Below are 24,129 nucleotides of genomic sequence, written 5' to 3'. Positions count from 1 at the left end.
TGACCAAGATGGCACATGGCTCACCCAACAAGATGACAATAGCCTAATTTAAGGGCCAGGAGATGGTAAAGTAAAAAGAATAGTTTTGATCTGCAGGTACTAGGCAATACTTGAAGGATGTGATTAAAGGATTGAAAACCCTTGAACTGACATAAGAAGTCACAGTAAAAGAGTACTTGGGGTTTAATAATGAATTAAGTGCTCAGTGCTGAATGGAAGATGAGGCTAGGCTGAACTTCAAAGATGTGGAGAGAATGGGCCTAATCTGAATGGACAAGATCCGCATTGGATTAAATTTGCAGCCAACCATTTGATAATTGTATACATAATCTGAAATGAGAAATGTCTCAGTATCAGTAGTCCCTTCATGAATGAATCACTTTAACATTGTTCTAGTCACAGGACCACTTCTATGTTGGCGTCTGCCGGACAAGACAGCCATGACAGGCTGAGGGTATATAAGTGAAACTGACACCAAATAACTGGCGTCACAATGACAAATTATTTGTCAAAATCAGAACCTTCACACATACTGCATTTTGAACAGTTACAGGAGATTCCGGAGGGCGTCAGTGTTTTCCCGATACCAACGTAAAATAAATATGGGTAAGTTGACTTATCCCTTCAGTAGAGTCTCTGATACTTATAGAATCTATGCAAAAAAGCTACACCTTCCACAATGACAACATTGCATCTGTTAATTTACAATAGTACAGTCTGAAATGCCATCTATGACTACATCTGCATTAATGCACCTCAATCATTTTAATTAATATTGGTATAATAAGACACGTGTACCTTACTGGCCCCAGGCAGCAGGTGTAGTTTGACGTATGGATCCGAGAGCCCGTTGTGGTCCATGGGTTTAAGCCCCTGTGAGAGACACAGACAAAGTATGATATCACATCATACACCTTTGTAAGAATACTTCCAAAATTAAAACTCCACCAGCCACCACCACAAAAAAACTATTAAAAGTCTACATCACAAGACCCTCGAAATTTTAACAGGGGTGTGTAGACTTTTTATATCCACTGTAGGTCACAAACACTTTTGAAGACAACCTTGGAAGAAAAATAGCCACATCCACCATTTTAAAACACAAGAGGTAAAACCTGTACCACGGCTTGCAAAACAACATTAATTTCCCAAAAAAGTTCTCACCACCTCCAATCGAATTCAGAATGTGTTAAATGAAAATTATGTCTAATGGAGGTATGACATAGTATGGAAACAGCACAAGGATAATGGAGCTCAGTTTGGATCCATGCTCTCAATATGAATGTGCCTGTCAGAATGTGCTTATCCACCATAACTGAGCTCATCGACACTTCTTTTCTGTTAAGATGATTGATGTGTTATACTTATCCACCGTTGTGTATAAGGACGCAGATAAATCACAATCCCATCAGTCAAAGGATAGAAATCTGTCAAACTCATTCCCAGATTTAGAAGAATAGCATTACAGACAGAAAGACAGCTCCATAATCAGCCTGACTACTAGATCATTTACGTAGGAGGACATCTTAATATTACTTGTCTTGAAGGTTGGTTAAATCCACCTTACTGGTTGAAGTTGAATCTTGAACTCTCCAAAGTGATTCTCTTTCTAACTCTGTCACTCTTTTGAAAAAACTAAGGAAATTGGAGTTATATTGCATGGCTGCATGATTTCATAAACCCAGGGATAAAAAGTCAAAGTTTTCTCAGCTGTATTCTATGCAATTGCAGACATGGGCAAGGTGCTTCATGTCCAATCAATGAAGCCCGGATAGAGAGCTTAATTAAATTCTGTTGAGAAACACTGAAACCCCTCAGGTGAACAGCCATTTAAAACAGGGAAATGGGATCAGAGTGCAAGTGAGAGCAAATTAGCCTACAAGGGCAATATGTAGTATCTGTTGATGCTCTGTATTCTATCACCTTTGTCATGATCGCAGGATAAGAAGCTGCTGCTTTTGGTGCAAACAAATGGGTGTCAAAATAAAATCATAAATCCCAAGAAAATGGTAAGTTCATGAACAACAAAAAACACATGTCAACATTAATATCAAAGTATCTTTCCTTCTCTACAAACCAAAAGACATAGTTTGAATATGCTCTTTGGCAGGAACAATAGGTTTACTCAGAATATTATATGATTCCTAGCACCAAATCATATAAGAAAAGCTAAATGTTTCACTGGTATGAAAAAAGTCCTCATAGCCAAGAACATGTGGGGCCATGGCTTTCTTATTGAATGGAATCAACCATGTTGGGCTTGACATTAATGAAAGGATCATTTCAGAAGGTAACTCAATCTCTGTGCCTGCTAGGATTTATCATTTAGATGGAAACAGAGGCCTGTAGTGTACACACCAGCTCCACTGTGTCAGGCAGGAATCCAATTGGTCATCAAAATGTCTCCAGGTTCAGTCATATCTAATAGGATTGGGGAGCTTACATCAGCACATACTATATGTTGTGGTAATATCCCTGAGACCCAATGTGTTGGCAATAAGTTCCCTCAGACTATATGGACATCGGTCTTTTTTCACATTTCAGAGAGTAATCTCACAAACTAGCCCAAGGCTAGCTGTATAGAGTGAAGACAGTGATACTTTGACATGGGGAAACAGTCTCTGGTCAGGTTTTGGATGCTATACGGGGGTTTGACTTTTTTTCATTAGAAATATGTCTCAATGTTTTGGCATATGTGGAAAATATTGATATCATGACATTTCAGGTAAATGAAACAGGCAGGCTAAATCCAGGGGAGATTCTCCTTCATGCACATAATTATGGTTTGTCATTGTAGTGGAATGAAAGAGATGTGTTTTGGAGGACTCTGAAAGGGAAATGTCTGGCGTCGCAACTCAGTGGGACATATTAATCTCCCATCAATCAGGCCATTTGCTTCCTCAGAGGAATGGACATAAGAGGTAGGGGGTCAAAGTAGCCCCACCCACTCAGACTGCCAGGTTGCCAACCGGCTGGGAAGACAGATAAAGCAACAACATAGTCAAATGACATTCACTGGATTAATTAGACTGTTTAGTCTTTTTATGTGGGATCCATAAAGGGATGAATTGACCAATAAGTTTCACTATTTTACCTTTTTTCTATAGGTAAATGTCTTCCGGATGGCAAAGACTGTTGGTCTTTGCCAACAGTCAAAGACTGTTTGAGTAGCAGAATTTTACAGACTCCATTTCCATTATATTGTACAAAGCATGACACCACCGCTCTCTTGTGATAGACTGATTCAGGCTTGTTATGGTTCCTTATAATTACATATTTACACACTAATGGAGTCAGATTATAGATATAAAAACATCACAAAAATTACATTCTCCTATACTGATCATTACCTGTCTACTAAATTCTAAGGGGAATACATTTCCCAAAAATGACATAATTGCTGTATACAGAGACAATTATACACTGATCAGCCATAACATTATGACCACCTCCCTAATATTGTGTAGGTCCCCCTTTTGCCACCAAAACAGCCCTGACTTGTCAAGGCATGGACTCCACAAGACCTCTGAAGGTGTGCTGTGGTATCTGGCACCAAGACATTGGCAGCAGATCCTTTTCACGAGGTGAGGCGTCTATGGAACGGTCTTGTTTCTCCAGCACATCCCACAGATGCTCGATTGGATTGAGATCTGGGGAATTTGGAGGCCAAGTCAACACCTTGAACTCATTATTGTGTTCCTCAAACCATTCATGAACCATTTTTGTTTTGTGGCAGGGCGCATTATCCTGCTGAAAGAAGCCAATGTTATCAGGGAATACCGTTGCCATGAAAAGGTGCACATGGTCTGCAACAATGCTTAGGTTGGTGGTATGTGTCAAAGTAGCCAACAGACAATCTTTTTTTTTTGGCATGGGCACCCTGACTGGTCTTCGGCTTCAGCAATTTCAGCTACAGTAGCTCGTCTGTTGGATCGGACCACATGGGCCAGCCTTCTCTCCACACGTGCCTTCTCTCCCCTTGGCTGCCCATGACCCTGTCACTGGTTCATCGCGTTTCCTTCCTTGGACTACTTTTGATAGGTACTGACCACTGCACACCGGGAACACACTACAAGGGCTGCAGTTTTAGAGATGATCTGACCCAGTCGTCTAGCCATCACAATTTGGCCCTTGTCAAAGTCGCTCAGATCCTTACGCTTGCCCATTTTTCCTGCTTCTAACACATACATTTTGAGGACAGAATGTTCACTCGCTGCCTAATATATCCCACCCACTGACAGGTGCCATGATAACGAGTATCAGTGGTATTCTCTTAATCTGTCAGTGGTCATTATGTTATGGCATATCAGTGTATTCACACAGATTTATTTTCGTGGCTGTCCACAAATTGATATGAGTTAATTGAAATGAGATGACAAACTAGTGAAATATGTACAGCATATGTAGTGTACAGTATGTGCAGTATATGTGGATAACAAGCATAAAATATTTGATGATTTGATTAAAAAAAGACACCTGCCTTGGCATGATTCAAATAAAAAATACCCGCTGCAGATTTCAAGATCTCCATACATCATTGAAACGCTACTGATGCAGTTACTGATGCAAGGAGCAGATTAACCCACCCTTATGCCACAATGTCAACTGGAATATTTAGAGTTATGAAGGACTGATTGTTCAGTGATTTTAAAGGCACTAATTTCAACTAGCACATGTTAAAAGCCGATCCATCAACATTGTCAAGGTGCCTTATTTTCAAACTGTAGCGCAAAGGTTGAAAATGTAACTTTCTTGTATCAGCTTGCTTGCACTCAGATGAAGATATAAAAAAATATTTTAAATGTAACTTTAAAGAACGTGATTCCAAGTCCAAATTTCAGGCAGTTCTGACAGGGATATTTTAGACTAACCAAAAGTTGGTTTGGGAGGAAACAAAGTTGGTTCTGGAAAGTATTTTGACATGGAATAGCAGCTTATCCTACAGTGCCACACAAAGCCTGTATGTGCATGGAACACCAATAATGTGCTTTTGGAGCACAAACACTTATTGTTTAGAAATTGGTATTTTTTCTATTTGAGTTTTGTTTATTCAAAACAAAGGCTGGCCAATACCCCCTCAATAAATGCTGTTATCCTGTCCCAACCAATTTAAAATGCCAAGTAGCATAGTTAAGACTGTTGATGAAGGGTTTGGCTGGTGAGACAGCATGGAATTACATTTTCGTGAAAACCAGTAAATCGCATATTTATTTTTCCTGTAACAATTACTTGATTTCTGTGCTAAATGTTTAAAACCCAAGCCTTACCCTAGGCCTGGTTAGACAAAGGCCTTCTGATTTGTGCCTTCTCACACTGCTGAGAAGTCTGGTAATCATTGCAATGCACAGTCTGTAGTGTGTTAATGCTTACTTGTTCTCTTTCTAACATCCTATTTAGTTTAACTGTGTTTATGTGTGTGGCCTCTCTCATAACCTCATACTCATCATAACCAGAAATGGTAATTCATTTTTTTGTTGCTTTCTGTTTCTGCCGGAGGGTTTCTACACTTCATAATCCTTAAATACATATTGTTCGCCAAATGAAAATAAAACACCTCAGGTTACATTCCATTTCTACATCAAAACCAAGTTATAAACATTTCAAAAACAAAAAATACTTTGAAACATTATTGTTGGACTGAGAGGATGAGGAGGGTATGAGTGATACCTCCTATTCCTACATCACCTGCTCTTAGCAGTCGTTTGTTGTGCGTGGAGCTCCATTACTGCCTGTGCTCTGGATCCCTTTTCTACGCTCAGAGTCTATCCTTTCATTTGCAGAGAACAGCGTCTCATCTGCTCTACAAAGCCCCAGGTTGAGTCAGATGTTTGTTGGGGACACAGATGGATGGTCTCTTTGATAGTGTGTCGGGGGGGGAACCAGTCGGTCTTGTGCGAGTGCCTTCAGAGCCACACCACAGATGTGAACTGATAGGATCTGTCATGGAACTGTGGGCGACTACAAAAGGCTCCCAATATGCTGGTTCGTGGACCGCTCTGCTTGAAGTTATTCTATGTCACTTTCAACTGTAGACACCATTACTGGTCTAGTCAAGCTAAATCTACTGGTTCCAGTAGAAATCTGAAATGTCTATAAGAATGAAATATCCGCTTTGCCTTTGATAGGCAGCCCAAGGTAGATTACTGAGTTCATTAAGTGTTGAGTAGGTCGATGCTTTGTTCATGGTTTCAGGGGATAGCTGGCTGACAGATTAACCTAAAAGTGCAGCCTCAACTCAGCTGTATTACTTAGGAGCATGGGAGGAAAGTAGAAGACTTGGGGGCTTTAGGTTCAGTGTTACTGGTATTGCATTGTTACCGTTGTTTAATCCCACAATGTAAATTGTAATTTCATGAATTTATTTCCCCAACACAGCAGCTTCCATAAAAATGTAGTTTGTGATTTCAGAGATCAATAAATTCCTCTCATATCTAAAGTTAAAAATGTACATCTGATTAATTGAATTCCCAATTCAATATTACACCATACATTCCCAATTTATTTTATTTTATTTTATGTCACTATTTGTCACTAATGAAACAGCTAACACCCCACTATAAATACAGTTTTAAAGTTAAAAACAATGAACCCTGACTGGTCTGCGGCTACGCAGCCCCATACACAACAAACTGCAATGCACTGTGTGTTCTGACACCTTTCTATCAGTACCAGCATTAACTTTTTCAGCAATTTGAGCTATAGTAACACATCTGTTGGATTGGACCACACGGGCCAGCCTTTGCTCCCCATGTACATCAATGAGGTTTGGCTGCCCATGACCCTGTTGCCGGTTCACTGCTTTTCCTTCCTTGCACCACTTTTGATAGGTACTGACCACTGCAGACTGGGAGCACCCCACAAGGGCTGCAGTTTTAGAGATGATCTGACCCAGTCGTCTAGCCATCACAATTTGGCCCTTGTCAAAGTCGCTCAGATCTTTACGCTTGCCCTTTTTTCCTGCTTCTAACACATCAACTTTAAGGACAATTATATCTGTTCATGTGACAACATTGAAGAAATGGCACTTTGCTACAATGTAAAGTAGTGAGTGTTCAGTTTGTATAACAGTGTACATTTGCTGTCCCCTCAAAATAACACAACAAACAGCCATTACTGTCTAAACCGCTGGCAACAAAAGTGAGTACACCCATCCAATTTCAATTAAAAACACACTTTTTTCGCTGCTCATGTACTTACCATTTTCTTGGGATATGGTCTAATTCTTGAAATTATACAATAAATAAATGGAGACCATGGTGGCTTTTAGTTCTATACAATGGGGAGAACAAGTATTTGATAACCTGCAAAATCGGCAGTGTTTCCTACTTACAAAGCATGTAGGTCTGTCATTTTTATCATAGGTACACTTCAATTGTGAGAGACGGAAGCTAAAACAAAAATCCAGAAAATCACTTTGTATGATTTTTAAATAATTAATTCGTATTTTATTGCATGACATAAGTACTTGATCACCTACCAACCAGTAAGAATTCCGGCTCTCATAGACCTGTTTGTTTTTCTTTAAGAAGCCCTCCTGTTCTCCACTCAGTACCTGTATTAACTGCACCTGTTTGAACTTGTTACATGTATAAAATACACCGGTCCACACACTCAATCAAACAGACTCCAACCTCTCCACAATGGCCAATGACCAGAGAGCTGTGTAAGGACATCAGGGATAAAATTGTAGACCTGCACAAGGCTAGGTTGGGCTACAGGACAATAGGCAAGCAGCTTGGTGAGAAGGCAACAACTGTTGGCGCAATTATTAGAAAATGGAACAAGTTCAAGTTGACGGTCAATCTCCCTTGGTCTGGGGCTCCATGCAAGATCTCACCTCGTGGGGCACCAATGATCATGAGGAAGGTGAGGGATCAGCCCAGAACTACACGGCAGGACCTGGTCAATGACCTGAAGAGAGCTGGGACCACAGTCTCAAAGAAAACCATTAGTAACACACTACGCCATCATGGATTAAAATGCTGCAGCGCTCGCAAGGTCCCCCTGCTCAAGCCCAGTGCATGTCCAGGCCCGCCTGAAGTTTGCCAATGACCATCTGGATGATCCAGAGGAGGAATGGGAAAAGGTCATGTGGTCTGATGAGGAAGAAGAAGGATGAGTACAACCCCAAGAACACCATCCCAACCGTGAAGCATGGAGGTAGAAACATCATTCTTTGGGGATGCTTTTCTGCAAAGGGGTTTCCACACTTTCCACGGGTTGTCCACGCTTTCTATTGCTATCAGACATAGAAAATTGCTTCACCACCCCAATACTTCTAGAGGGCACTGTTTACATAAGATGGGAGTAAGCTTCTATTATACATGTTATGCAATGGCATTAAAACGCCATTCAGAAATGAGAGTTGACTTGAAGAGGCTGACAATACCTATGTCTCCCTCTGTGGCATTCAGCGTGCCACTAACCTTCTGAGTTCTATTCTGGGCAGAGGTGCATTATGGTGGTTTGACATTGCATGAACATATCTCCTGCATCTCTGATTGCCTAAGCTGCCAGTGAATAGCTGGTGATAATAATTATGTGGGGAGGGGGGGGTGAAGAAAAATGACCATTATGAAAGGCAGATGGGATACCCCGAGCCTCGTTCAGAACAATTTCCGCTTGATGCCGCCTTTGTTTGTCGTAGCTACGTCTCCACACCTCCGACGTTTTCAATGCATGCCTGTAAAGGTCTGTGTCCTTAAATTACCCATTTCCCTGCTTCATCTCTTACCAAAAAGGGAGGTGTGTGGTGTGGGGAAGCAAAACACGTTTGTGAATGGTTTCCACATTAACAGTGAATGTCAAGAAATACAACTCGGTGTATAGATTAGTTTCAGTGAAATGCTGGAGGGAATTTAAGGTTTGCAAGAACCTAAACGTCTTTAAGTGGCCAACCTATGAGCTAATGTTTACATGGCTTGTGTGGACTTTCATTTTGCTCAGCTTTAATTATAGTCATGACCCCACTCTAATATTATTATAGTTTATTACGATCCCCATTAGCCACTGAAATGGTAGCAGCTAATCTTCCTGAGCTCCAAATCATAACAAAACATGAATATAGCACATGCTGTAATTTACTACACAAACAACCTGATTACATACCCACTACAATCCAGCACTGTGCTGCAAGGTGTTGTTTTATCTTTTATCATGTATTATTTTGAGTGGGGTGTCGATACTGAACAACACGTCTCTGAGTCAGATGCCAAGCTCCCAGTTTTATCTGATAACACGTACTTGGCTGTTCTGAGAGGAACATTGTCAAATATGTCGATTACAACAGCTATTTAAAAAGCAGTTGAGAAAGGAACCTCAAATTTAACCTTGAAAATGTTCGATACATACTGTATTGTTTGGACTTCAATGCAGCGATATTCCCCCATTCAGACTAGCTGCATGTGTTTGATAGAAATCCCAATAGACACCGTCACTTTAATATCCTACTGAGCCGAGCAAAGCATGTTACATACTGTACACGGACGCAAGTCTGATATTCAAGACCCAAAATGGCTCTTTCCCATTAGTAATTTCATCAGGCAGAAAACCCATGACAGCATGATCCACAAGGTCTGCCACGAAAGGTGACTGTATTTTTCCCTGAAGGCAAAGCACTCTCTGTCAGACAGCTTTCTCTGTGGGTTTCCCATATCTGGGACACACTGCCTTCAGACACATTTAAGTCCACCGCTTACCAAGCTTCCACAGGTAACCTTAATACATCTAGTGGACAATTAGGTGTGTATGTCACATATTCGTAATGGTGACCGGTTCTTTGAGATCCAGGATCACACTAATCCAGACAAAAGAGTGGCAGGATTTATATTATTTTATATGAATTATGAAGAGACAATATTTATATTGAATGAATCGAGAAGGTGAAATCTACTAAAAAAGGGCCAGAAATAAAAAACGAATGCAACATTGCGTTATTTAAAACATTGTTTTAAATAAATCCAAAACTGCTCTATAGGATGCCCACCTCCTTACGCCTACAAACATAAATCATCATCTTGTCTTCCTTCAAGTGCTCCTAAAATAAAGTCAACCTTTTCTTCTAACTCTGTGTTCACACTTTATAGTGCGCTAAGTTGTGTATGGTGTTATTGTTCACAACTAGGTTATGCAAGATTACAACCGGTGACTTATGCATGCAATGCTGCTTTCTATGAACATCATTGTTCATGCGGTCACCTACCACAACATTTACCACCTGTAATTTGCTGTTATCAGACAACTCTGTTGTCAGAACTCTGTTGACTGTTCTCTACTACAATGCGAGTGCTCGCTGTAGCCATGATGTCTGTCATCCTAGCTCAACCCTGCTACTTCGGGTCTGGGTTGATTTAACATGGTACATCTTCCTCCTTGTAAACTAAAGTAAAATGAACTTATTTTTAAGATACTGTGGGTGTGATTCCAAAAAAACATTTATGTTTGGGTACTAAGGACCAGCAAGTTTGTTTTCACAGATCGGAAAATGAGCTGCGTTCCGGACTGGACAAAGTGGCTTCAGAAATACTGACTGGCTCATCTATAACACAATGGGGCCAGCTGATCACAAGAACTGACTGGCCAGATGTGTCTGTGCTGATGTGGCCTGGGATCTAGTAGAAACTGACTCTATTAAAGTGAACATGATGGTAGTAAGAGCTTGCTATCTCTAACATCAAGTATTCATGTGCATATAGCCTTATGGAACTACATTAGGCCATTGTTCAGAGTTTTTGTAGACCAAATATTAAAACTCTTGCCAAAATAGAGTGGGGTCAACTCAGAAAATCTATTGTTAGGGAACACCCACACTAATTCCAACAAATATTTTAGAGAACGAAAACTATTTCATGCATATTATACATAATTATAAGTAATATTACATAGGAATCTTAAAACATGGAAAAAGTTCCACAAAACTGATTTCTTAATATATTCTGTCTGGCAGAATGGTCACACATGTAGAGTAAGCTAGCTTGTCAGTCAGCCTGTTAGAAGTTTAAATAATCTCTATACATTTTTTGTCAAAATGGATAAGAAAGGGATCTGTCATCTCATCTGTACATCAACATACAGAAAGCATTGGAAATCATAGATATGGATATAATGAATGTCCCTGTCTGCCCGTGGACTGAGAGATAAAGAAGGAGGCATGGAGAGCAACACTTGTTCTAAACAGTCCAGTCTCAACAGAAGTCAATTTCTTCACAGACCAGCCAACTTGTCAAACTAAGCAGAGCTCACAGCAATTCACACGACTGAAGGATAAAGATGCATGCTGCATCTGAAAATTGCATTTTTAAGATCACAGACACAAAAATTGTTGTATCATAATAGTATTTGTAAAATTCTTTATAACTGTCATTATGCTTTTTTTCAGAGTACTTGGCATACCCCTAGCATGCCATGCTAGTCATTCACCCTGAAATTTGCTCGGTGCTGCAATTTCAAAGGAAATAATTTAGAATGGTTGTTTAACATGTAAACAATGTAAAAGTCTCACTCTCACATATGGCCATAGTTTAGAATTAGTTGTTTAACATGTAAACAAAGCAAAAGTCTCACTCTCACAGATGGCCGTTGTTTAGAATGGTGGTTTAACATATAAACAAGCTAAAAGTCTTACTCTCACAGATGGCCATTGTTTTCAATGGTTATTCAACATGTAAACAAGCTAAAATTCTTACTCTCACAGATGGCCGTTGTTTAGAATGGTTGTGTATAGTGCTTATACCCTAAAAACAAATATTTCAACAATAGAGTGTTATTTCATCTGAAAACATGTTCTGGACTCTAACAGGGCTCAACCTCGTGCCACTTCCTATTACTATCTATAAGACCTAGACGCTACTTGCTGCACCACTGCTGTATTAAATATGTTGAAAGATTTTGTACACATGTTGGTTAAATAAGGTGTCCAGTATAGACTGGTGGAGAGGTATGTTGTTTGATTTTGCCCTCCTTTATGACTTCAGTAAATAAAATGTAGAACATTTGGTTAGGGTTGGTGTAGACTGGTTATGGATTAGTATGGGTTACATTTAGGACTGTTAGCTCCAAAAGGACATTCACAGTGGGTTACGATTGATCGGGGGAACATTGGGAGGTGGTTTGGGGTGGTGTAGACTGCTTATCAGGGTTTGTTAAGGGTTTGATTAGAAGCTATCCACTTCACATGGGACAATGGTCATTTTTGGGTTGGTTGAAGCTGGATAGGTTTTGATTAGGGGTTTTCCACTCCACAGAGGATAGTTGGAGTCTGTATCTTACCTTCTTGTACTTGGGTATGGGAAGCTGTTCCCGAGTGAAAATAAAGCATGGCCATGCAGAGAGAGGAGTGCATGCACAAGAGTAAGGTGGAGGAAGAGGAACAGAAATAAAGATTAATACTTCAGGATGAAGAAAATGACAAAACAACAACATCAGTGATTTTAAGAGAAAAATAAATGAGAAAAGGGGCAGAGATCACTGAACTTCAAAAACTAAAAAAATATATATTAATCAAGACAAGCTGCAAACATTTACACAATATTAAATGCAAATTTGTAAATTTGTAAGGTGAGTTATACTGGATAGTCTGACAAATTTAAAACATCAATCGTCAACATTGCAACTCAAGGGGATTAAGTTGGCCTTGTTAAGCGTCTTTCAATTAACATTTCCAAATCCTATCTTACAAGAAAGGTTTGTGATACATAACTGTTGCACCAAAGGCAAAACAAATAATGAGAATTAGTATCATTTCATTAAAAAACTTAATTTGTTGCCTGGAGGTTCAATTAAACATTCAACTAGCCAAGTGTAACCTTCGGTTAATGAGCTGTTTTAGGGGGCAGCTGCTCCAAATCCAATGCCTTTATAAAGTGCATGATTTAGGGCTGAGGAGAGAAAGAGTTCCCCTAAACAGCTCAAACAATGAAAACACATGGGGATAGGCTAAAGTAAATATGGGTAATTGACTGCCTCACAATCAGCCCTCTCCACCTCTCATCAAACCCCAAATCAATTGATAACAATAAATCTCCTTTAAGAAGGTTTATACATCACATTAAAAAAATTTATAGTTTAGCTGTAGTCAGGTGAATAACAAAACAATTATTTATGCTCAACTTAGTTTCCTGTTCAGGGTTAAAAAAAAAGATTCAAATGTTGTAATAACCCTTTCACACGACTGCAAACAGTTTTGTCATGGTTGCCTTAGCAAATGGAGTGTACGGCTGACATCATTTAGCAATGACCCTTTCTCAGCAAGTGACCTAGTCGCTAATGCCAACTAATGAGAGTGACCCTTTCAAAGCTGTCACCTTCAAGGCACATAAAGGTCACAGACAGGTGACTGTAATTTACTTAGATAGGCATGTGAGATGTGTGTGTATGAATTGGTAAGCGTGTGACTGTGTGGGTGACTATGTGACATGTCGAATCAAATTGCAGTTTTGTGTACTGCAATAGGGCAGACAAACAGGCAACAGATTAATCATTATCCACATTGTAGAATAATATGGAAGAAATCCAAACTATGACCTACCTCATGAAACGGGTTGAGAGAATGCCTAGAGTGCACAAAGCTGATCTGTTTCACACTTTTCTGGTTACTACATGATTGGTTTTGATGTCTTTACTTTTATTCTACAATATGGATTATAGTAAAACAAGAAATACCCTTGAATGAGTCGGTGTATCCAAACGTTTGACTGGTACTGTATACCTTTTTAATATACAAGGGGCACACGCCAACACCCAGGCATGATTTATAATGATGAGTGTGTGAATTGAACCAATCAATGGTCTAATGCATTCGAAATGTAATGAGTTCCTTATTGGTGTAAAAGAAAATACATGCATCCATGTCATTCTTTTACCCACTGTTCCCTCGGCGTTTGTGCTAGCAGCACAATTCTTCCCCCCGTGTGCAGCTGAATGTTAGCTATTCATCCTATGCAAGCCATTAATCTATTGCATGGCCAGAAAATAGTATTTTGCAGTGTTTTTGTCAGGCTTAAAGTTCCAGAGGAGCCAGAAGTTACAAACATCTGTAAACATTGAAACGTTTGTGCAAAAAATTAGGTATAAACATGATTTGAAAGGATAGAACCAGGGAAAATGCTGTGGTTGCCATTGCTATCACAGCCAGAGCTGTAAACAACAAATATGTCAGATTGTTTATAGATAATATTGTTATTTGATAAACAGTCATAGTGCCTATGAAGCTTTCCAAAAGCGGATTCTACAAAACATTGAAAAAATATTTTTTTACTTCGTTTTCAATTTTTCAACAGTCCACTGTGCTTTTATTTATCTATAAAGATTGGCTGGTGGGTGTATGCAAAACTAAAGCTATCTCCTTGTTCCAGTTACTCCACTGCACATGCACTGAACATATTTGTTTCAACTCCAACTGTTAACATATTACAACTGATTTTCATATAGTCTCCTCTCTCCCCCTCTGTGTTTCCACATCCTTCTTGCTGCCCCTTGCTGTGACATTCTCCGCTTCACAGTCCTGTAGGCCATGAGTGTACCCTCAATCAAATATCTTAAAAGGCAATGTGCCAGAGTGTGTAAATGAAACCATCCATAGAAGTGAAGGAGCTGGGGCTAAGCTCTGTTTATCTGTTCTGCTGAGTGGCACCCTTGGCTACATTCAGGACTGATTGCAGCTTGAGATGCACACCTTATCTACACAGTAGGCAGTGTTTCCTCTTTCCTTTAACTTTGGCTATTTTAGTCTCCCTCCTCCCCACTGTGACTCCCAGACCTCCTGGTACGAGTGGTGGGAGAGACAGGTAATGGCTGGGCATGTGCTACAGCGTATATAGATTTTCGGAAAAACTCAAAGGCCCTGAATTGACTAATTTTAGTTGGGAGCTATTTTTCTAGCTGGCTTAATTAAATAAGTGGGGCGAGGAACCTGGGAAGGTGACGAGAGCTAAATGGAGTGACATTATCCAGCAAGGAGCAGGTTAATTGTGTGTGTCTACCTCACATGACCAGTCACTTGATCCCATGGTAACATACGTACAACATATCTTATGGGATTCTGTGTATCCTCCCTAAATGGAGACATGCATTAATCCTGTGCTCTAATTTGGACCATATCTTTCGCAAATGGTTTTTAAAACATTAGCATTGTAATTTGGAATAAGAGCTCTCCATTCCCTGATAAAATCATGTAACTATATAATTCCAGAGAGAGAATACTTAAAGTCTATGAATAAAATATTTTGAATATAGTGATCTGCAGAAGTACAGTATTTGAACAGTGAACATGTTTGTTGTTTTGAATCTGTATTTCAGCACTTTGGATGTAAAAGGGTGCAATAATTATGTGGTGAAAGTGTTGACTTTGAGCATTCATTCTGTATCAGATTCATCAGATGAACCATTTAGAAATTACTAAGTTTTGAACATACTGGCCCCATCTCAGACCACATCATGGTCCATCTAATACCCACATACAGGCAAAAACTAAAACATTCTAAGCCTGTGTGAAAGTCAAAGATGTGGATCAGTGAAGCAACAGAGGAGCAGTGTGCGTGTGTCTGTAATGCATTGATTGGGACATTTTTATGTATGGCACTAACGGTCTAGATGAGTAAACTGATGCTGTGACATCATACATCAGCTTCTGTGAGGACAGCTGCATACCAACACAGACCAGGGAGAGCTACAATAATGACAAACTCTGGTTCACAGCCAAACTCAGACGGCTGCATTTGGAAAAGGAGCAGGTGTTCAGGAGCGAGGACAGAGACAGGTACAGAAAGGCTAAATACAGTGAAGGAAAAAAGTATTTGATCCCCTGCTGATTTTTTGTTGTTATTCTATCTCTCACTGTTAAATAATAAATCTACCATTAAAATTATAGACTGATCATTTCTTTGTCACTGGGCAAACTTACAAAATCAGCAGGTGATCAAATAATATTTTCACTCACTGTACAGCTTTGATAAGACACCACACTGGAGACATGCTGCATCCTGGCCTGTTTCAAGTCCTCCATCATAATCGCAGTTCCCAAGAAGCCAAGAATCACAGGATTTAATGACTACAGACCCGTTGCCCTGACCTCTGTGGTTATGGAGTCATCTGAACGACTTGTGCTGTCCCACATCAAGACCATCACTGACCCTCTACTAAACCCACTGCAGGTTGCCTACAGAGCCAACAGGTCTTTAAGCGACACAGTCAACATGGCTCCTCACTCCAGCATCTGGACTCCCCTGGAACCTAAACCAGAATTCTGTTTGTGGACTTCAGTTCCACATTCAACACCATAATTCCCACTTTGCTCCAGGACAAGCTCTCTCAACTGGGAGTGCTCAAGTCTACATGCAGGTGGATCACAGCCTTCCTGTCCTATAGGAGGCAGCATGTGAGCCTGTGGAAGCAACTGTCTGACCCCCTGACCATCAGCACCGGCTCCCCTCAAGGCTGTGTCCTGTCTCTCTTACTCTTCTCCCTGTACAACAACAGCTGCACCTCCAGTCACCACTCTGTCAAGCTCCTGAAGTTTGCAGATGACATCACCCTCAAGTGACTTCTGATGGAGACGATTACGCCTACAGGTGGGAGATTGCCCTAAAGACAGTGTAGATGATAGTTGATACAATGGGGAGAACTAGTATTTGATAGCCAACATTTTAATCCAGACATGGCATTACTCTCTTTGTGCCTTTATGGCTTTTACTTTTTAATTTAAACTGATAAAATCAATAAAATACAGTGGGGAGATATACTAAGTATTTGATATACTGTCAATCTTGCAGGTTTTCCTACTTACAAAGCATGTAGAGGTATGTCATTTCTATCATAGGTACACTTCAACTGTGAGAGATGGAATCTAAAACAAAAATCCAGAAAATCACATTGTATGATTTTTAAATAATTAATTTGTATTTTATTGCATGACATAAGTATTTTATCACCTACCAACCAGTAAGAATTCCGGCACTCACAAACCTGTTAGTTTTTCTTTAAGAAGCCCTCCTGTTCTCCACTCATTAGCTGTATTAACTGCACCTGTTTGAACTCGTTACCTTTATAAAAGACACCTGTCCACACACTCAATCAAACAGACTCCAACCTCACCACAATGACCAAGACCAGAGAGCTGTGTAAGGATATCAGGGATAAAATTGTAGACCTGCACAAGGCTGGGATGTGCTACAGGACAATAGGCAAGCAGCTTGGTGAGAAGGCAACAACTGTTGGCGCAAATTATTAGAAAATGGAACAAGTTCAAGATGACGGTCAATCAGTCTGGGGCTCCATGCAAGATCTCACCTTGTGGGGCATCAATGATCATGAGGAAGGTGAGGGATCAGCCCAGAACTACACGGCAGGACCTAGTCAATGACTTGAAGAGAGCTGGGACCACAGTCTCAAAGAAAACCATTAGTAACACACTACGCCGTCATGGGTTAAAATACTGCAGCGCACGCAAGGTCCCCCTGCTCAAGCCAGCGCATGTCCAGGCCCGTCTGAAGTTTGCCAGTGACCATCTGGATGATCCAGAGGAGGAATGGGAGAAGGTCATGTGGTCTGATGAGACAAACATTTTGCTTTTTGGTCTAAACTCCACTCGCTGTGTTCGGAGGAAGAAGAAGGATGAGTACAACCCCAAGAACACCATCCAAACCGTGAAGCATGGAGGTGGAAACATCATTCTTTGGGGATGCTTTTCTGCAAAGGGGACAGGACGACTGAACCCTATTGAGAGGAGGATGGATGGGGCCATGTATCGCAAGATCTTTGCCAACAACCTCCTTCCCTCAGTAAGAGCATTGAAGATGGGTCGTGGCTGGGTCTTCCAGCATGACAATGACCCGAAACCCACAGCCAGGGCAACTAAGGAGTGGCTCCGTAAGAAGCATATCAAGGTCCTGGAGTGGCCTAGCCAGTCTCCAGACCTGAACCCAATAGAAAATCTTTGGAGGGAGCTGAAAATCCGTATTGCCCAGCGACAGCCCAGAAACCTGTAAGATCTTATGTCATGCAATAAAATGCAAATTAATTACTTAAATATCATACAATGTGATTTTCTGGATTTTTGTTTTAGATTCCATAACTCACAGTTGAAGAGTAAGAGTGTCTGTGCACGTATACGTTGGTGTTGAACTGTCAGCAAGTGGCTGTCACAGTGATATAAAGAAGGTAGCCTACACATTGTTGGAGCCACAATTAACCCAAGGTAGCTAGCTAACTGTCACAACTCGATAGCTCCAATCGGCTACAATTAATTAGCGTCATGCAGGCCACATTAGAGATTTAGCAGCCATAAGACCTCCGGTTTTCGTATTTTGCCTTCAGGATACATTTTTTAAAACAAACTGAAATCTTTGAAAAAAAAACTCAATAACCTGGTTGCATAAGTGTGCGCACCCTTAAACTAATACTTTGTTGAAGGACCTTTTGATTTTATTACTGCACTCAGTCTTTTTGGGTAGGAGTCTATTAGCATGGCACATCTTGACGTGGTAATACTTGCCCACTCTTCTTTACAAAAGCACTCCAAATCTGAAGTTTGTTGTGCCAAAATTGGTATTTGAAACTGTTCATAATTCCCTCCACCCTGGCTAAGGCACTGGTCCCAGCTGAAGAAAAACAGCCCCAAAGCTGCCACCACCATGCTTCACTGTGGGTATGGTGTTCTTTGGGTGATGTGCAGTGTTGTTTTTGCGCCAAACATACCTTTTGGAATTATGGCCAAAAAGTTCAACCTTGGTTTCATCAGACCATGACACATTTTCCCACGTGCTTTTGCGGGACTTGATGTTTGTTTTTGCAAACTTCAGCCGGGCTTAGATGTTTTTCTTTGTAAGAAAAGGCTTCCGTCTTGCCACCCTACCCCATAGCCAATTCATATGAAGAATACGGGAGATTGTTGTCACATGTAGCACACAGCCAGTACTTGCCAGATATTCCTGCAGTTCCTTTAATGTAGAACTTTATTTTTGATTAATCAGAGTCACTTTAAATGATGGCAGATGTGTAATGACATCAATTTAACATGAGTTTGAATGTGATTGGTTAATTCTAATCACAGCCACATCCCCAGTTATAAGAGGGTTTGCACACTAATGCAACCAGGATATTGTAAGGTTTTTATTTTACATTTTTACCCCTGGAAGATTTAAGTTTGTTTTTCAATTGAATTGCTCACATTATAGGTCACATTAAAAGTGGAAAAAGTTCTGACATGATTTATCTTTGTCTCATTCTTTTACATCACAAAAACCTGACATTTTAACAGGGGTGTGTAGACCTTTTATATCCACTGTATAAGGGTGCAGTTAATACACTGGTTTGTATACACAAAAAGCTATAAAACTAATGGTGTGGTTTATGCACAGTGTGGGTTATAAACGGGGAATTACTGTATTGGTAAGCTCAGTAATGGCAAACAATCTGGTAGACTAAGGAATACAATTCCAACTGAGCATGCCTTTCACATACAAAAGACTAGATAGTATGTAAAAAGGGCCAGAAGAAAGAAGGAACTGAAGATGAATACAGTAGAGACCTGGCAGTGCATCACCAGCGAAGATACGTCTGGTGATGTCTACGGTTTGCTGATGTCAGGTATTTATTGGCTAGGTACAAAATGTACTCTAATCTCAAAATGGTTAATCTGATATGGATACAAATAAATATAAAAAAAAATAATACATTTTGTAGTTCCCTGTAGCTCTGGTCACAAAGGAGGAGCAGTATCTAAGTTCACACCCAGGTGAAGAGGTTGTAAACATGACAAAAATACTTAACACAGCTTCACTAAAAGTAAGTGGAAGGCTAGTGTGCGGTGTGTGCATCACTGTTTCATCAACACACCATGTATCTTGATTTAATCCCTGTACAGATCAGAGACAACTGTAAATATGTGTTTGTGTGATTCTTTGACCAACAGGTGTATTCACACTCACTGAAGCTATTACTGAAGCACATTTCTCTGACTCGATTCAAAAACATTAAGTCAATACTACCTTCAGTGAACGAGAGCTGCCTTTCCCTCAAGCTATAATTAATTTAATGACACTGCCATCTCTGGAAAACGTTGACATCGTCAAATACTGTGCATAAAGCAATGGAGGAGGAGGAAATGTGCCATATTATGAAAAGAATAAATACATTTACAAAAAAAAATATGAATACATAAATGAATAAGAAATCCTTATAACTAATGAATAAATAGTACAAAAACATGTTAATCTAATGTAAAACAGTATAGTAGTTAATAGATCTTTGTACTTATTTATGTATTTATATATTTATTAATGGTATTTTATACTGAGCATGCAATGAAAATACAAATGCAACACACATCGGGGAAATTAAGTCAGGTTGAGCTGTTCTGATTGAACACTGAATGAACTATGATTTTGGTTTATGGTGAGAACACTAATTGAATATTGACAATCAAGAAAAATCTGAAAAGATTACTGTCTAGTAGATAGTATAAGCCAGTTTGTTACAGCCCCTTCCCCCCATTTCTAGAGAGAGGTAAATTTGATCCCTCAATAATATGTCATAATGAATCTCATTGAAATTGAATTATATTATTACAAATATTATTACATTTAGCCATAGATCTATGGGGATTGCTCCCTTTTGCAGCCAACCTCAAGTGGCCATTCAGTTTGCCCCTTGGCCTTGAGGCATTATACAATTGTCCCACAAATTACAAGACAATTTGTGATCGGTTGATTCTACTTTCATTCCAAAATGCTGTTCTATTTGAAGTCAATGTCAATGACGTTAGCTGGTGCCTTCTATTCAAAACCTGAGAGCCTAGTCAATGAGCATTGAGCACAGCTAGATAACTTCTACCAAGATACTATCAAAGAAAAATTCTGATTGGATAACTTTTCTTTTGGATATTAACCCTTCTTTTTCCAACACAAACTGAAGACATTCAGTAGAAAGCAAATTATAATATATAACAACATATACAGTTTTGTATCTATCCTTAGGCTGTCTCTGAGGGCCTAGAGGGCCCTGATGGATGCCCACTGCCTGTTTCAGATGGCTGGAATCCTAAATAAGCGGTCTACAAATTATTTGAAGTATAATAGACCAACACACTGTAACTACTATAATAGGTCAAAACTGTATGCTAGAAAACCTAATTATAGCATGGTTTAAGTGCTCACGTGAAAGGCTATTATACAGAATGTCCACATTAATACATTTTTTTCAACCTAATTTTGCTTTCAGCCATCAAAAAGCTAGAGGCTGCACTGTTGTTTAACTATTCAGCACTGTTGGATCACATATAAACTATCCTCTTTGTCACCTACTGTTATTCAGAATGCACCAGAATGCACGTTTAAAACCATACACATACTAAGAAACCATAGCAATCAGCTACCCAGCAGAACAAACATGAGACAAATATTTCAGATTTCACCAGTCTGTCTCATCTGCCCATCTGTCAACAGGCTGGCTTATACGATGGTGAGGTGCCCTAATGAAATATTAAGAGGAGAGAGCCAAATTGCAATCTGTGATTTACATGCAGCAGGGCCTGCTGGAGTGAGCAGGGCAGCAGTCACCACTGTTAATCGGGGCAAAGGTCTCAGTCTATGGGAAAACACAGGGCTGGGATCAGAAGGCAAGGGTTTTTCTGAAAGATTTGGATCACAATCATGCAGAGAGTTTAAGACCTCTTCGGCAATCCATGTTACGATTATGTTGAGGTCAATTTTTAAATGTCAAAGAGTGAGATCTTGTCGTTAAGGTTGATAATGACTGCCCTGATAAAATTAACTTTTATATGATTAAATATTGCTGGATCTTCAAGTATTTCTTCAGTGCTACAACAAAAAAGACATATGCAACACTGACAAGATTAGTCACTACTCCACATTACAACTTTGCATTAGAAGATAGACAGACGTCACCCTTCCACAACTCTATGCTCTGCCAGGTTGGAGACAAAACCTACTTCACAATCACTTGCTCACTAAGCTTCACAATGACTGGGTCTCCTGAGCTCATTAGCTCAGGGGAGAAAACAACTAAAAAGGTATCTACCCATTCCAGGAGCCATGGATTATTCAGGGAAACCATGTGGCTTGAATGGGTACCTACGTCTTTGTCTTAATTACAAATGTGGTACGAGAACAGTTATAGAGATGGAGGGGTAATTATCTTAGTCTTGTCACACTGGAGAGCTCGATATGTCCATCGAAGGCGACCTGGCCCTAAACCTTTCACATAGAAAATACATTTACTTTAAGACTATCCCACCAATAGTCCCGGAAAAATAGTATAATCATATATGATTTAAACAGTCTTTGCTGGACAAAGAAATGTCATGACCACGGTGGCAGAACCAGTCTGTTCAAACAAAATTTGTGTCTGTTCACAAAGGTTGGTGCTCAATCAGGAAACTACCATGCTCAATACAAACATGGGTGGAAGAGATGTCTGCAAAGCTGTCTCCGACATTTGTTCTGGAATTTCCCTGACAACTTTAAGTACAACCTCACAGCCGCTTCATTACTACGTGCAGGGGTTACGATCCCAATACATATTCCAATCAGAAGCCTTGGATTCCAAGCAACAAACCCACTGAGCTGAAAGCCAGCATTGAAGCTTTCAGGGAGAGGGACAGCAATCTGGACGATTACAAGAAAGTAACCTCCAACTTCTACTGCCACATCAAACAGACAATACGTCAATATAGGGTTAAGATCAAATCGTACTACACCCACGTCGATGCTCTTCTGATGTGGCAGGGCTTGCAATCCATCACAGACCAGTAAAGGAAACCTAGTCACAAACCATCAAACAACTCAAGTCTACAAGACAAACTAAATGCATTTCATTTTCACTTTAAAGCAAATTACACTGAACCTGCTGTTCACGAAAGCTATGTGCTCTCACTCTCTGTAGCTGATGAAAATATTTTCAAGGCCGTTGGGTCAGATGGAATGCCGAGTTGCATACTCAGAGTATGGACAGGCCAGCTGGCAGAGGTTTTCACTGACATCTTCAACCTCTCCCTGACCCAGAATGTAAAACAAACAGGTGTCTATCAGATAATACCATAATCCATGTGCCCAACAACATTAAGGCAATCTGCCCAAATAACTATTGTCCAGTAACACTCACATTTGTAACCATGAAATGCTTAAATGGCTGGGCATGGCAAACCTCAACAGCATCATTCACTATTGATCCATTCCAATTTGCATACTGTCCAAACAGATCCACAGAAGTTGTGATATCTATTGCACTGATCTACCTGGACAAGATGAATAACTACTGTATATGAGAATGCTGTTCATTGGCCACAGTTCAGCATTCAACATCATAGTACCCCGCAAGCTTTTAACAAAAGCTCCGGACCCTGAGACTCACAACATTCTGTTTTTTGTACAACGAGGAAAGTTGGGTCATTGTCTACGTTATAAAATCCCCTAGAGTACCTGGTGGTATGCTTTTCTTGAAATATTAAAAAAGCTATAAAAAATGGTACGATACACATTATTATTACATTTCTACAGTACACAATGATCAAGGTACACATTTTCCTTTTAACACTAGATTTATTTTCTCAAAGAATAATCATTTATAGTAATCTTTGTTATTTTACCGGAATCAGACATCGGAAAGTCAATTTCATACAGTTTGAATATTCGTGGCACCCATTTGGTCCGCTTTCTGCCTTCCTGACAAAACAACATCCTATCTCAGGGAAATCCTTTAAAATGTATGAAGAAATAAGAGTGATGTGCTTTACTTCTAGGCCTGGTGGGGTTGATGAGGGTGACCAGTTGGGTCATATTTTACTTCAAAGGCAGCAAGGTATTGGGGGTCCTTTTTGGTATTTGAGATGATGAACAGATATCAGACATCATCATACATTATTTCTTGCATAATTTTGTTACCCCACCTTTATGTATGGTTCTACATTTGTTTTCTTGGTTTCTCTTTTTCCCAAGAAAAAACACCACCCATATAAAACCCAATTCTTTTTGGGTTTCTTTTTCCCACCAATCCTGTCAAATCCTAAACAGTAGAAAAAAAATCTATAGCCATCTATGGTTCACTGATACAAAATCCAGGAACCACATCTAATGTAGTAGAATTCAGATAAAAATATACCACAGTAGCACATGTCAG

The 24,129-nt window shown here is 39.8% G+C and overlaps 1 protein-coding gene across 2 annotated transcripts in view; it reads right to left on the bottom strand.

The window, feature by feature from the left end:
• Positions 1 to 24,129, bottom strand: part of LOC117592724 (double C2-like domain-containing protein beta) — a 118,519-nt gene that overhangs the window by 36,941 nt on the left and 57,449 nt on the right. Inside the window, exons 3-4 of one of the 2 annotated variants that reach the window (XM_034293315.1) lie at positions 12,268 to 12,291; positions 799 to 873 (exon numbers count right to left, since the gene is read on the bottom strand). In XM_034293315.1, the coding sequence (XP_034149206.1) occupies positions 799 to 873; positions 12,268 to 12,291 (99 nt within the window). The remainder of the gene's footprint in view (positions 1 to 798; positions 874 to 12,267; positions 12,292 to 24,129) is intronic. The other variant, XM_010870333.3, reaches the window with a different exon arrangement.

This window comes from Esox lucius, chromosome 7 (genome assembly GCF_011004845.1).
Source record: "Esox lucius isolate fEsoLuc1 chromosome 7, fEsoLuc1.pri, whole genome shotgun sequence".
Taxonomy (NCBI): Eukaryota; Metazoa; Chordata; class Actinopteri; order Esociformes; family Esocidae; genus Esox; species Esox lucius.
Note: the sequence above shows the minus strand (reverse complement) of the source record. Positions and strands in the feature narration are given on the sequence as shown.